This window comes from Nerophis lumbriciformis, linkage group LG01 (genome assembly GCF_033978685.3).
Source record: "Nerophis lumbriciformis linkage group LG01, RoL_Nlum_v2.1, whole genome shotgun sequence".
Taxonomy (NCBI): Eukaryota; Metazoa; Chordata; class Actinopteri; order Syngnathiformes; family Syngnathidae; genus Nerophis; species Nerophis lumbriciformis.
Window position 1 is genome coordinate 45886822 of NC_084548.2, and position 13834 is coordinate 45900655.

At 40.3% G+C, this 13834-nt stretch overlaps 2 protein-coding genes across 11 annotated transcripts in view; one reads left to right on the forward strand and one right to left on the reverse strand.

Annotated features, from left to right (window-relative positions):
• gtsf1 (gametocyte specific factor 1) overlaps positions 1–1534 on the forward strand; it is a 19393-nt gene extending 17859 nt beyond the window's left edge. For all 3 annotated transcript variants that reach the window (XM_061984222.1, XM_061984239.1, XM_061984230.1), the window contains exons 6-7: positions 59–107; positions 1291–1534. In XM_061984222.1, the coding sequence (XP_061840206.1) occupies positions 59–107; positions 1291–1357 (116 nt within the window). In that variant the 3' untranslated portion in view covers positions 1358–1534. The remainder of the gene's footprint in view (positions 1–58; positions 108–1290) is intronic.
• Positions 1–13280, reverse strand: part of ppp1r3f (protein phosphatase 1, regulatory subunit 3F) — a 15070-nt gene extending 1790 nt beyond the window's left edge. Inside the window, exons 1-3 of one of the 8 annotated variants that reach the window (XR_009817699.1) lie at positions 12222–13280; positions 2172–2215; positions 1941–2053 (exon numbers count right to left, since the gene is read on the reverse strand). Coding sequence is in view for 5 of the 8 variants with exons in the window: in XM_061984172.1 (XP_061840156.1) it covers positions 2092–2215; positions 12222–13057 (960 nt within the window). In the remaining 3 variants the exon portion in view is untranslated. Of the gene's footprint in view, positions 1–1884; positions 2216–12221 lie in introns of those variants that run through there. The other 7 variants (XR_009817701.1, XM_061984181.1, XM_061984194.1 and 4 more) reach the window with 7 other exon arrangements.
• Between the last annotated feature and the right edge of the window lie 554 nt (positions 13281–13834).

The window sequence follows — 13834 nt, forward strand, 5'->3', positions numbered from 1 at the left end:
GTATGAAAGAGATTTAATGTGTACATATAATGTATTGATTTCCCTCTTTGTTATGCAGAGGTTGATGAAGAAGCAGCTCCTTTTGTGTGGGGTAACAATTATCATCGGTAAGTCAGACAGTATCTTAAAGGGGAAGTGCACTTTTTAAAAATGTTGCCCCTCATTTTTAATCACCATGTGAGACAAGTACACAAATGCTTTTTTCTTTGTTGTGCATTTTAATTTGTTGTAGACTGCTAACAATGCAGATAATGGGTATTCAATGTATTTAGCCTATAAAGCCCAGTAAACACTTCCATCAATGTTTTAAATACATGCTGCAAGTAAATATGTGATTGAACGTAATAACAGGCACATTCATAATAACATTTAATATTTACTGTATTTTGGACATTTTAGCATTACGGCGGCTCATTATTTTACAGAGCGCATAACGGCGTTCATTATTTCCTTCAACTACCAATCATAGCAGACTTCATGAGAACTAACGACTACTTTGGGACATGATAATCCAGAACTAAATCTTTTTGAGACTGAATATACGAAGGATGAGCTAAAAGTTTTAGACGCTGTGTGATCAGCAGATCTAACAATAGTAAAGCAACAAGCAATACAAACTACGTATATAATAAAACAATCACTTACCGTACAATGTCTGCTCTCATGATTTGTTTCCCGTTTAGATGAAGATTTCAGCATAATCCTTAGAGGTAAAATTTAGAAGAAGAAAAAGATGGCCGCAAACCAGCGTTTTTTCACGTCTTACTATTGATATCTGCGGTGCTGAATTGAATTTCAAAGTCCACCACCTTCTTGGCTCATGACCACAACCTTGTACTACACAGCTGAGAGGCATGATTTATAATCTAATACAAACTTTGAACAACTCAAAAGGTGATAATGCAACAGCTCACCTGCTCAGTATGTAAATAGCCGCAGTAGCTAGTTTTCTGTGATGAAGGTGCTGGTAACGTAGTTCCTCGGTGTTAGTTCTTCTAATAACGGTGTCACTAATGCCTGGGTAATATGCAGCTCAATGGAGTGTTGGCGGGTTTTGGATTTTTTTTTTTTTTTTTTTTTTTTTTTTTTGAGTTATGGGCAAAATAATGTTGGATGTGTAGTACAAGCCGAATATTACAAATGAATACAAAGAGAAACACATGTTTTTGCCTCAGGTAGGGATTATGAGGTATAGACACAATAAAAAGTGTGGTTGTCCTTTAATAGTGGCACTATGAAACATGTTTATTTTTTGTCATTTAATGTGGTTGTAACTTCCTTTTCTACCAGATCAGAGGCCAGACCCACCAACATCGTTGGTTCAAATTTTCGTCCACCAACTTCACTGCCATGGTAGACAAAAATGGTTTACTTGGGTTCTCACTTCTCTGTGAAGCGCTTTGAGTGTCTAATAAAGCGCTGTGTAAATCTAATCTATTATTATTATTTACACAGGACTTTATTTCTCATTTAAGTTGCTGTTCGAGTCGATTGACGTTTTTTTGAATACTCATTGTTCTTAATTTTTTAAACACATTTAGCTTTTCAGTATTTCATTTTTTGTGTTGATTTTATTTATTATTTATTTAATGTTTGCATCAAATGGTCTTGATCTGTGGCTTTTTGACATTTGCACAGGTGAACATTATCGATACAGATGGCCACTAAAGGGCAACCATTTTTTCCTTCTAGGTCAGATGTTGTAAAAAAATAAATCTTTCATTACCCCCTTGGACTTCTTAATAATCTTTGATTGATTGCATTGAACAGAGTTCAAAGTCAAATCCCTTGCATGTTACATACTTGACCAATTAAGATGATTCTCATTAGTCATGCATACATTGGGTGGAGGTTAACAACAGAGCAAATACTTTAATCGTGTTGCACTAAAATGTCTTAATTCACAAGAAGTTCCTAATCAACAATGACAGTCCTCATACTTTAAGATTTAGTGCAGTTCTTCTAACAGCCTTCTTGCCTTGGCATCCATTTCAGGCCGCTTAATGGCTGGGGGCTTCAAGACAACCACTCGAAGAGGTCTCTGATCCATCTGCTTCAGCAAACAAAGACAAAACAAATATTGTGCACCACTTAAACAATTTCACTCAGTGCCTTTATGTCCAAAAGAAATGCATCCTCTGGGGGGATTTTTGTTGTAATTTCTACTCTACCTTCACTTGTCCACTCGTGTGATGATTCGAAATAATTGCAAATACTGAAAAAGAAAAGTAGTTTGGGGTGAGAGCCAGGAAGCAGAAAATGTTTAACAGTTTATAGTTTAGCTGTCACAACTATGCAGTAGATACTCATTAAAGCCAAACACAAAGCTTGGTTTGATTACACCTTGGGGTTGGGGTGGGTATCCCAGAAAGCGGAGCAAGTCAGTTACCATGGTAACGTATAGTCAATACACCTAACATGCTTGAATGTTTTCTTGAACAAACCCTGACTTCATGTTTCCTTTCTGCTGAACCTGAAGTAACCTGTCAGACATGGCATTAGATGTCCAAGCAGGGTTCATTCCTGAAACCTTATGTCAGCAGAGGACTCTGAGTCTGCTGTTGGATGTACCATCATCGCATCTGACCCAAAGTTACTAGCAGTAAATACTGTATTTGGAAAGTCACTGTCCGAATAAATAAAAGAAACTTATCTCACATTTTGTTACTTAATATTGCAAATTAGTCTAATATAGAAAGTGCCTGGTAAGAAGAAATCTTGTTTGCAAAAAAATAAAAAGTCTTGATTTTAGAGATTGCTTTGTTTTAAAACAAAATGTAATTAGTAAAAATGTATATCTGTTTATTTAAAATATATTTCATTATAATACATATAACTATAAAAAAATTACAGTAATCTGATCTACAGTGGGTACAAGTATTCATCCATCCATCCATAGATCCCTTTAAATTGCTCACTCTTTGTTTAATTGCAGCCGTTCGCTAAAATCAGAAAAGTTCATTTTTCCTCAATGTACACTCATTAAAAATCTAGATTTTTTTTGCAAATGTATTAAAAAAGAAAAACAGACATATCACATGGTCATAAGTATTCAGGCCCTTTTGCCCAGTATTGAGTAGAAGCACCCCTTTGAGCTAGTACAGCCATGAGTCTTCTAGGGATCCTCTGCCACTCTTCCTTGCAGATCTTCCAGTTCTATCAGGTTGGATGATGAACGTGGGTGGACAGCAATTTTCAGGTCTCTCCGGAGAGCTCGATTGGGTTTAGGTCAGGGCTCTGGATGGGCCAGTCAATGGTTGCAGAGTTGCTCCAAAGCCACTCCTTTGTTATTTTATATTTGGGCTTATGGTCATTGTCTTGTGGGAAGGTGAATCTTCGGCCCAGTCTGAGGTCCTGGGCACAATGGATGAGATTTTCTTCCAGGATATCTGTACTTGGCCGCATTCAACTTTCCTTCAATTGCAACTAGTTGTCCTGTCCCTGCAGCTGAAAAACACCCCCAAAGCATGATGCTGCCACCACCTTGTTTCACTGTTGGGATTGTATTGAGCAGTGCCTGGTTTTCTCCACACAACGCTTAGAATTAACGCCAAGTTCAATCTTGGTCTCATCAAACCAGATAATTGTATTTCTTATAGTCTGGGACTCCTTGATGTGTGTTTTTTTTGACAAACTACGCAGGCTTTCATATTTCTTGCACTGAGAAGAGGCTTCCATCGCGCAACTCTGCCATAAAGCCACTACGAGTGCAGGGCTGCAGTGATGGTTGACTTTGTGGAACTCTCTCCCATCTCCCTACTGCATCTCTGGAGTTCAGCCACAGTGATCTTTGGGTCCTTCATTACCTCTCTCACCAAGGCACTTTTCGCACGCTTGCTCAGTTTGGCTGGAGGGCCAGGAAGAGTTGTGGTCGTCCCAAACTTATTCCTTAAAATGGAAGAAGTTTGGGAACCTGAGGAACCTTAAATGCTGCAGAAATTCTTTTTTAACCTTGGCCAGATCTGTGCCTTGCCATATTTCTTATCTCTGAGCTCCTTGGGCAGTTCCTTAGACCTAATGATTCTCATTTGCTCTGATACTGTATGCACTGTGACCTGTAAGGTCTTATGCAGACAGGTGTGTACCTTTCCTAATAGAGTCCAGTCAGTTTAGTTAAACACAATGAAGGAGCAGAACCATATCAAAGAGGATCAGAAGAAATGGACAGCATGTGAGTTCAATATGAGTGTCACAGCAAAGGGTCTGAATACTTATGACCATGTGATATTTTATTTTTTAATACATTTGCAAAAATGTCTACCATTCAGTTTTTTGCCGTCAAGTGTGGGTGGTGAGTATACATTAATGAGAAATAAAATGAGCTTTTCTGATTTTAGCTAATGGCTCCAATGAAAAAAGAGAGAGTGAAAATTTAAAAGAGTGAATACTCTCCGTACCCATTGCATATAAATTAAGAAAAAAATAATCGGCAAATCCAAAATGGCAGATTGTTTTGTTTATTTTAAAAATATCTCCTATTTTAGTAAATACATAAAATAAGAAAATTGGTCCCATGTGGAAAATGTGTTATGTATTAGGCATTTGCATTTATTCACTTCACATGGCAAATATAATTTAAAACTAAATTAACAGTATTTTTACAATTTATTGTCTGCATCGTCTGTGTTTTTTTTAATGAAAACGTTTTAGTCCATATCTGTTCACCACTTCTTCACCAATAACAAAATGTTGAATTAATACAATACTGCATTCAAACTATGACTGCCTTGGGCACAACTTTGTTTTCTCTCCTTCATAGATTCCCACATAGTTTGTAATAAATGTTTTGATGCTATAATTGTATTGCCTTCTCTGTAAAGAACTACATAACTGCTTTGTTCCGTTACTACAGAGGTGTCCAAAGTGTTGCCTCTGGGCCATTTTTGACCCACAGCTAGTTTTAGAAAGATGTTACATGCATTTAAAAATATATATATTAAATGACTTCATTATTAAAGAGTTGTATTAGATATGACACATGACAAATACTTGCTTTGTCAGCTATATAAGATATGTTTTCCTTAAATAGTTTAGTATATGCACATTAAATAGTAACCACGCCAAAAGGGTCTGATTCCGTGATTGTAGTACTTATTCAGTACAAACTACATTATCTGCACAGTTCAATATTCTTTTCCTAAAGTGTACACATAAGGAAAGCTGTCCAGGACTGTGCATATGCCTGCAAGCCGCGTGGGTAAATAAACCGTTCTGCACACGTTTACATATTTTAGAAAATTGCTAATCAAGTCATATTTTCTATCTTTGAGCTAACATTCATGATTGGATGTGTTAATGAAGGTTAATGTGTTAATAAGTTTGCCCCACACATGCAGACGGTAAATTAAAATCCTCCCTTTATATCAGAGGGGTCAAACTCAAGGCCCACTATAACATTTTATGTGGTATACAATGTCATTTTATATAGTACACAACGTCATTTTATGTGACCCAATTCCATAATTTTACAGGTTCCACCCAATTATTTTATGTGGCCCACCACATCATTTGAAGTGGTACACCACATCATGAGACACTTGTGATTTAGGGCTATATAAATCAACTTTGATTGATTGTATGAGGCCTGCAAGAGGCTACAAATAATAAAACACTTTCTGGCTAAATGTATGTGTCCCTTCAATTTTGACGAAAAAATGTGTTGCATGCAATTTCGTGTTGAACACTGTTATCTGATCATGCATAAAGATGTTGCCTTCATTTTTTAAAACAAATTTAAAAAATATATACGTGGATGTCTGCATGTCAGCTTGACTTACATTTTCAAGCAAATTATCCATCAATCTGTTTTCATATCATAATAATGGATGGATGGATGTTCAAAAACAGTTGCCTATGCAAATTGTGTTACGAGGCTATTATACGTTTATATTCATATATGTTCACTATTTCATGCGACCATCTGAGGGCAGCCATAATTGCGATTGGGCCCTCCATAAAAACAATTAGACACCCATGCCCTATTTGTTTCGGTTGGTGAATGTTCAATTACTTCCAGTGATCATACAATTCAGGATTGATAGAGCTATTTTTCCTGCTTTCGTGAACTTGTCAAGTTATTGTGTTCCAACTTTTGTTACTTGTTCTTTTTTGGGGGGAAAGAACGAGGGCAGTGGAACCCACCAAACCAACAGTTAAAAAAAAACATTTTAAGGTTGCCTATGTTCTGCAGGTTTGTTTTTCACATTTGAATTGTTTGGCATTTTAGATGTATATTTTATTTGTATTGCCTTGTCTTTCTTTTCAAATGTTATTTGTATTGTATTATATGTTGTACTAAAGTCAACAAAAGTCCTGCCAAATTTTAAATCTTGGACAAAGTCAACTCTGAGTTGAAGATTAGAGTCAGAGTTTGTTAAATCTCCTACCTGGGAATACCCCCCTGAGGTGCTAATAAACACATGCAGCAGTTGCTCAGATGCTTTTACACAAATCCATCCATCCATCCATTTTCTACCGCTTATTCCCTTTGGGGTCGCGGGGGTCGCTGGAGCCTATCTCAGCTACAATCGGGCGGAAGGCGGGGTACACCCTGGACAAGTCGCCACCTCATCGCATGGCCAACACAGATAGACAGACAACATTCACACTCACATCCACACACTAGGGCCAATCAACTTATCCCCAGGTGCATGTCTTTGGAAGTGGGAGGAAGCCGGAGTACCCGGAGGGAACCCACGCAGTCACGGGGAGGACATGCAAACTCCACACAGAAAGATCCCGAGCCCGGGATTGAACCCAAGACTACTCAGGACCTTCGTATTGTGAGGCAGATGCACTAACCCCTCTGCCACCGTGAAGCCCTTTTACACAAATACTTTACTTAAAATCAAGCCCCAAAAGGTTTAAAACCTTTTAACAGAAGCAGCTCATCTCGGTTGCTGCATATATAGGTTTACAAATCTGAGATAGAATTTCCATGACTTTGTGATGCAAACAATATCACTGTATTGGACACAATGTGTACACTTTTACATTTCAGAATGGTTTCCATGGTAGTCTTTTTTGTGCTTTGCAAACAGCCGTATCAAACCAGTAGGTACTTCCTTTGACGTCCTAAACCACAGGTGCCCAACCTTTTTGTCTCCAAGGGCCAAAATTAAAATGTGTCCAAATATAGCAATAATAAGTGTGAAACACAAATAGATTGAAGTGCCTTTAATTAGTGCAAATAGCAATGATAGATGTCCAGTAGTAATGATCGGGAGAGGTTTAGTGGTGTCTGGAGAGGGATTTAGAAAAGGCTTCTACAGGTAAAAGTAGTCAAACGGAGAACAATTGTAGGTGTGAAAAAGCAATGACCTGTTTATTATCATCCCACTGAAATTGACTTATGCTGTCTTTAAATTAAAGTGTAGTAGTCATAGTTTTTTTTTGGCGACACCTAGTGACGCAGAAATTTGAATAATGCGGATACGTTTTTTACTGGATACTTTTCAATACACTTCTGCCTTGGAGATTTGTATGTGTAAGTAAGATGCAACTACGATTTTTGGATACTTGTTTATATTGACAAATGCGCTGTTTTAGATCGCAGTATTTTTCAACTAAGGACACTTATTACGTATGTTTAGCTTGCACGCTATTGTGTGCTTAGCTGTTGTGTAGCTGCTAGCTCCTAGTAGCCTACAATACTACATACATAATGAATATAAGAAAATCCCAACCTTGTGAGCTTATTGGAGGACATTTAGATGTTAACTGGCTGTCCAGCTTTGCACAAGTAAACATGCTCAAGGACTGCTTGTGTGGGACATTTTATCTGCAAGCCCATATAATTACATCATACTTGCCAACCTTGAGACCTCCGAATTCGGGAGATTGGGCGGGCGGGGTTAAGGGGGAGGAGTATATTTATAGCTAGAATTCACTGAAATTAAAGTATTTCTTATACATACATATACATATATATATATATATATATAGTACAGTAAACAGTAATGAAAACACAGTTGTTCTACTAACTGTACTGTACTTGCTGCTTACTTAAAAAAAAATAACACTTACCTTTCACTATTTGTAGCTTTTGTTCTGCCATTTGATTACTGGCGAGCGATCTCTGAATCCGGGAACATATCCTTCACGGATTTGTTGAAAACATCCGCAAATGAGAACGGAATGTTGCTTGCAAGGTGGCCCATAATACTGGGCTGTGACCAGCCTTGTGCATGAGTGACTATATCCATTCGGCCACCGTGTTATGGGTTATAGATAAACCTATGGATAACGGAGACATATATAATAGTCTCCTTTTCAGGTGAGAGGACGCTAAAGGCAGTGCCTTTAAGGCACGCCCCCAATATTGTTTGTCCGGATGAAAATTTTGGATAGTACAACTTGCCGTAGTTTTGAAGCAATGCATGGTGGGAATCCGGATGTTGTGTGCCAGTGTATGTAAGTGCCGGCTGGAATAAACACACACTGAGAAATAGTTCCGTGCCTGCCTACTTTATGGGTTATAGATAAACATATGGATAACGGCGATATATATAATAGTCTTCTTTTCAGGTGAGAGACGACGTTAGAGGCAGTGCCTTTAAGGCACGCCCCCAATATAGTTGTCCGACTGGAAATCGGGAGATTTTCGGGAGAATGGTTGTCCCGGGAGATTTTCGGGAGAGGCACTGAAATTCGGGAGTCTCCCGGAAAATTCGGGAGGGTTGGCAAGTATGAATTACATACTTGTGGTTTTTTGCCGCCATCGGACCAATAGCAATATCGCATCGGAAAGAGGTCAATATGAGTATATTAAATTTAAAAAGCCATCCTTTGGCGGGCCTAAGCAAACGACTCGACGGGCCCCTGGCCCCACCCACGAAGGATCTCCACCCTGCAGTCTGACACCACCGGGATTCTTTGTGTATCTTGCATGTATGGAAAACTTCACAATAAAGAACCGTTGCAGTCTTTTATGCTGCAGTGTATGTTTTAACCAGCTCAGTGGCCTTGTGGGTAGAGTGTCCACCCTGAGACTGGGAAGTTGTGAGTTCGAACCCTGGCCGACTCATACCAAAGACTACAAAAAATGGGACCCATTACCTCACTGCTTGGCACTCAGCATCAAGGGTTGGAATTGGAGGTTAAATCACCAAAATGATTCCCGAACGCTCACCTCACCTCCCAGGGGGTAAACATGGGGATGGGTCAAATACAGAGGACACATTTCACCACACCTAGTGTGTGTGTGACAATCATTGGAACTTTAACTTTAACTAGGATGAGACTCACAAACAAACAACTCTCAGATTGGGTCGAATCGTTTACTTTAAAGAGCTGTTCAAAGAACTCCACTCGTTTGCGACGGTCACATCTATACCAGTGGGTCGTGACTATACCAGTCGAGAATCACTGTGCTTTTTCCATGAAGTTAAAACCGAGTTACAATTGTGTCCAGAGGGAAAAGGCCAATCTCCATTCAAGTAGCTCGTCTTCTTCTTGACAGATGGAAAAGGTCAGAGGTGAAATTCGGTCGACTGAAAACTGACACCTGCCCTTTTCCTATTTTGTCTGTCCTCTCACACCACTGCCATTCGGAGGGGTGTGTCCACTGGCTTCATAACACTTGTGTTATTGTTTGGTAACGGCACAGCACGCCAGATGTAATCTCCTTGAAAACGTTGACTTTCATGGACCTATGCTGCCATTACATAATGTTTGTTGACAGCCTGCTTGACTGGAGACTTTCTGTCCTTGCTATTCTAATTGCAGTCTCTAGGCAGCAACACTGAACAGGCAACGAATGCTCATTTCTTCTGAGCAGTCAGCTTAACTGTTTGTGCATTACAAGATATTACTTAGAACCATTATTGTCGCATTCTTTTAATATATACCTCGTTTGACTTGTGCTTCTTATAGATCTCCCTGTCCTTTCTCTAGTGTCTGCGGCGGTGGAGCGCTGCGTTCCAAGAGATGGTCATAAAATGACAGTTTGAAATGATTCAATAAACACCATGGAGAACACAATGAACTTGATCACAGTGTATCTACAGAGCAATTCAACTTTAAGTCACAGTCCATCTAGGATTGAACAAAAAAACAAAATAAAGCATAAATAAAAACTACTATCAACTACCTTATTTGTAATTTCCACATATTAATCCTGTGCTAACCCAACAAACCATACAAACTGAGGTAGAAACTATTCAGGAGGGTTGAGTTACTCCCTGTCTTCTAGGCATCACTGTGTATTGATAGAATAATAAAAGCTGTGCAATGTTTGAACAATTTCAACAAACCAAAAAATAAAAACGTAAAAGACTGACAGCATTGCAGTAAATCTCACATTGTTCACTTTCTTTAAATTTAAAAATGTTTATTTGTTTTACGTTGGGTCGAGGGGGAGGAGTCGCAGCCCCGCTTTATCGTGTACCTCTTGCTTGGTATAAACTATTTGCTTGCCTAACAGAATTGCTATTGCAACATCCAGTGGACACTTTTAGAACAGCAGTATCTTTAATTTAAAAATGCAGCTAAATTTTTTACACTGCAAACTCATCTCACGGGCCGGATTGAACCTGTTTGCGGGCCTGATCCGGCCCGAGGGCAGCATGTTTGACATCCCTGCCTTAATTGAACAATATTGCAGTCTAAATCTGACATTTGTAAAAAAACAAAACAAGTATCCAATGATTATAGTTGTATATTACTTACAGATACAAAGCCTCCAAGGCAAAACGTATTAGAAAGTATCCAGTAACAAAAGTGTCCGCATCAGGTTCACCAAAAAACAATTACCACTCCACTTCAATTTAAAGACAGTATTTGTCTACTCCAGAAGGTTAACCAAAAATAGATTTGTGTTTTTCATACCGATCATAGTTCTCTGTGTAATTTTGCTCGATCAAGCTTTTTCTAACATTCCACATTACAAAACAATACAAACATGTATGAATCGTTCTGATATCGTATCGGCAATAATCAAGGATCTAACATCGGTATCATATCAGCTGTGAAAAAGTTGTATCGGGACACCCCTAAAGTTTATGCCTATGGGTTTGATAGTTGAATCCAGGGGTGTCCAAAGTGCGACCTGGGGGCATTAAAGGCCCGCAGCTAATTTTTTAACGGTCCGCAGCACATTCTAAAAATACTATTACAAAAAAAACTCCATAAAAAGTGGAATATAAGAGCAAACAGATCAAATTTAATGAGAAAAAGTTACAATATTGACACTCATAACACAAAGCTGCCATGCAGGCTATTTTTGTTTTACTTTGCTCAAAAAATAATAAAACCCTATAATCGACGGATAGATCTGAACTTGATCTATATATAGTTAAGTGTTGAAAATAAACATAATATGTATTGCTATATGACTTGTTTTTAACACTTGTGAGTAGGGGCCTTTTGGATCCACACGATCTTTAATCAATCAATCAATCAAAGTTTATTTACATAGCCCTAAATCACAAGTGTCTCAAAGGACTGCACAGGCCACAACGACATCCTCAGATCCCACATCAGGGCAAGAAAAAACTCAACCCAATGGGATACAATGAGAAACCTTTGAGAGTCTTTAGTCTGATTTATTTTTAAACAGTCAATGTTAAAATTTTTTTATAATGAATCAAAAGCAATGTTGTTATGAAGTATTGACCTACTTCCAAGCTCCAATTACTTCACATCAAATATTCCATTTTGAAAAATGGTTTTGGGGAAAATATTGCATATTTCGTGTTTTTTTGCTTAGAAAACAGGCTATTTTTTGTTTAATAAAATGTGTTTCTTAGTTCTCGTCTTGTGGCTTTGTGGTTAGAGTGTCCGCCGTGAGATCGGTAGGTCGTGAGTTCAAAGACTATAAAAATGGGACCCATTACCTCCCTGCTTGGCACTCAGCATCAAGGGTTGGAATTGGGGGTTAAATCACCAAAATGATCCCAGAGCGCGGCCACCGCTGCTGCTCACTGCTCCCCTCACCTCCCAGGGGGCGGAACGAGGGGATGGGTCAATTGTGGAGGTTAATTTCACCACACCTAGTGTGTGCGTGACTATCAGTGGTACTTTAACGTCATGGCAATGGACAGATCTGAAATAGATCTATAAATTAGCAATTAACTGAGACCCTTTTGGGTCCCCAGGAACTTTAACGTTCCCCAAAATTGAGGGGAGCCCCATTGGTTTTGAAAATGAAAAATTATCAAAATGTTCATTTGCAGCCCTCAGTGGGAAACGTTCGGACACTCCTGAGTTACTCCGACATTTACCTGTATTCTTTGGGGGGTCTGAGGATCCCTCTCGTCTCTTGCAGCTCACTGTTTATTTCGTCTTCCTCCTCTTCATAGGCCAGGAGCAGTGTGACCACATAGTTCATACGGCCGTTATTGTCCCAGAAATCCCCCTCGGTGGTTTCATAGCGGACAACAAACTCGATGCGAGAGCCATGAGTGACGTAAGGGGGCGCAAACGACAACTTGAAGGAGAACTGATCCGTGTCCCCGTGGTGGGAGCCGGGGACGTACTCTGCGGGGTGGTCAAAGTACGAGGCCCAGTTGTCCATGCTGGACCGGATGTAGACCGCCTTCTGGAAGGAGACGTTGAGCACTCGGACCAGACCGTGGAAAGCGAGGGGCTCGTGCTCCACAGGCTGGATCTGCTCTATGGCCACTTTATGTGCGCTCACGTGCTGCAGCAGCGCGTCTCCGCCGGGGGTCTCAAAGTCTGCGTGAACGTGGAACACAGCTTCTCGCTCACACTTGCCGTACTTTGCGCGTTCTTCCTCCCACTTCGCAGAGTCCTCTTCGTCGTCCGAGTCGAAGGCGACGAACTCCCGGACGTCCACCAGGTCTCCGCCGGTTATGTCGGCGAACGACACGCGCTTCCCGGGGGAGAGAGCCGCCTGGATGCGCAGGTACTCGGCAGTCTCGTCGTGGATGGACGCGCCTCGCCTCCTGGGGATCGGGGAGCATCTTGGGATCAGGCGAACGTTTCCCTCGTCGTCGTCGTCGTCGTCTTCGTCTTCTTCGTCGTCGTCATCATGCTCTGCTCTGCTTCTGATGGGAATAAAAAGGCCCTCTTGGCTTGGGATGGTTAAAAAGGACATTTCTGCAGGGGGACGCGACGCTGCGTGCCGGCGGCTGTCTGTGCATGCAATTAATGACAACTACTCCTCGCGTTAAATGTCACGCATGGGAAACTTGTCATGCCAGCCCCTGTGATCGTGTATCCCCCTGCAAAAAACATCACACGTCGGCCGCAGTGGCAGGCTAATTTTAGCCCTGACCTACCGGGATTTCCATACTCCAAATGTGTCTTCAAGTTGGTATGATCCTGTCCCCCTGTTGCGTTTGGTTCGGGCTGGCAAGACGCGCATTAACATTAACTGGAGCTTCGACAACTAACCCCAGTGTGCAGTGAAATACAGTCTGGTGTGCCGTGGGAGATTATGTAATTTCACCAAATTGGGTTAAAAATATTTTTTGCACACAAGTAATTATAATCCGTAAATAATGTGCCGTTGTTGAGTGTCTGTACTGTCTAGAGATAGGTAGAGTAACCATGTAACACTCTGTCGGGAACAGTCGTGTGGTGATCACAATATGCAGACGACAGCGGTAATAAGGTATCTTATGCTTAAACCAAAAATAAACAAAAGGCGAGTGCCGCTGAGAAAAGGCATTGAAGCTTAGGCATGGCTGTGCAAAACGAAACTAATACTGAACTGGCTGCAAAGTAAACAAAAACAGAATGCTGGACGACAGCAAAGACTTACTGCGTGCAGAGCAGACGGCGTCCACAAAGTACATCCGTACATGACATGACAATCAACAATGTCCCCACAGAGAAGGAAAGCGTCCACACAACTTAAAATAGTCTTAAT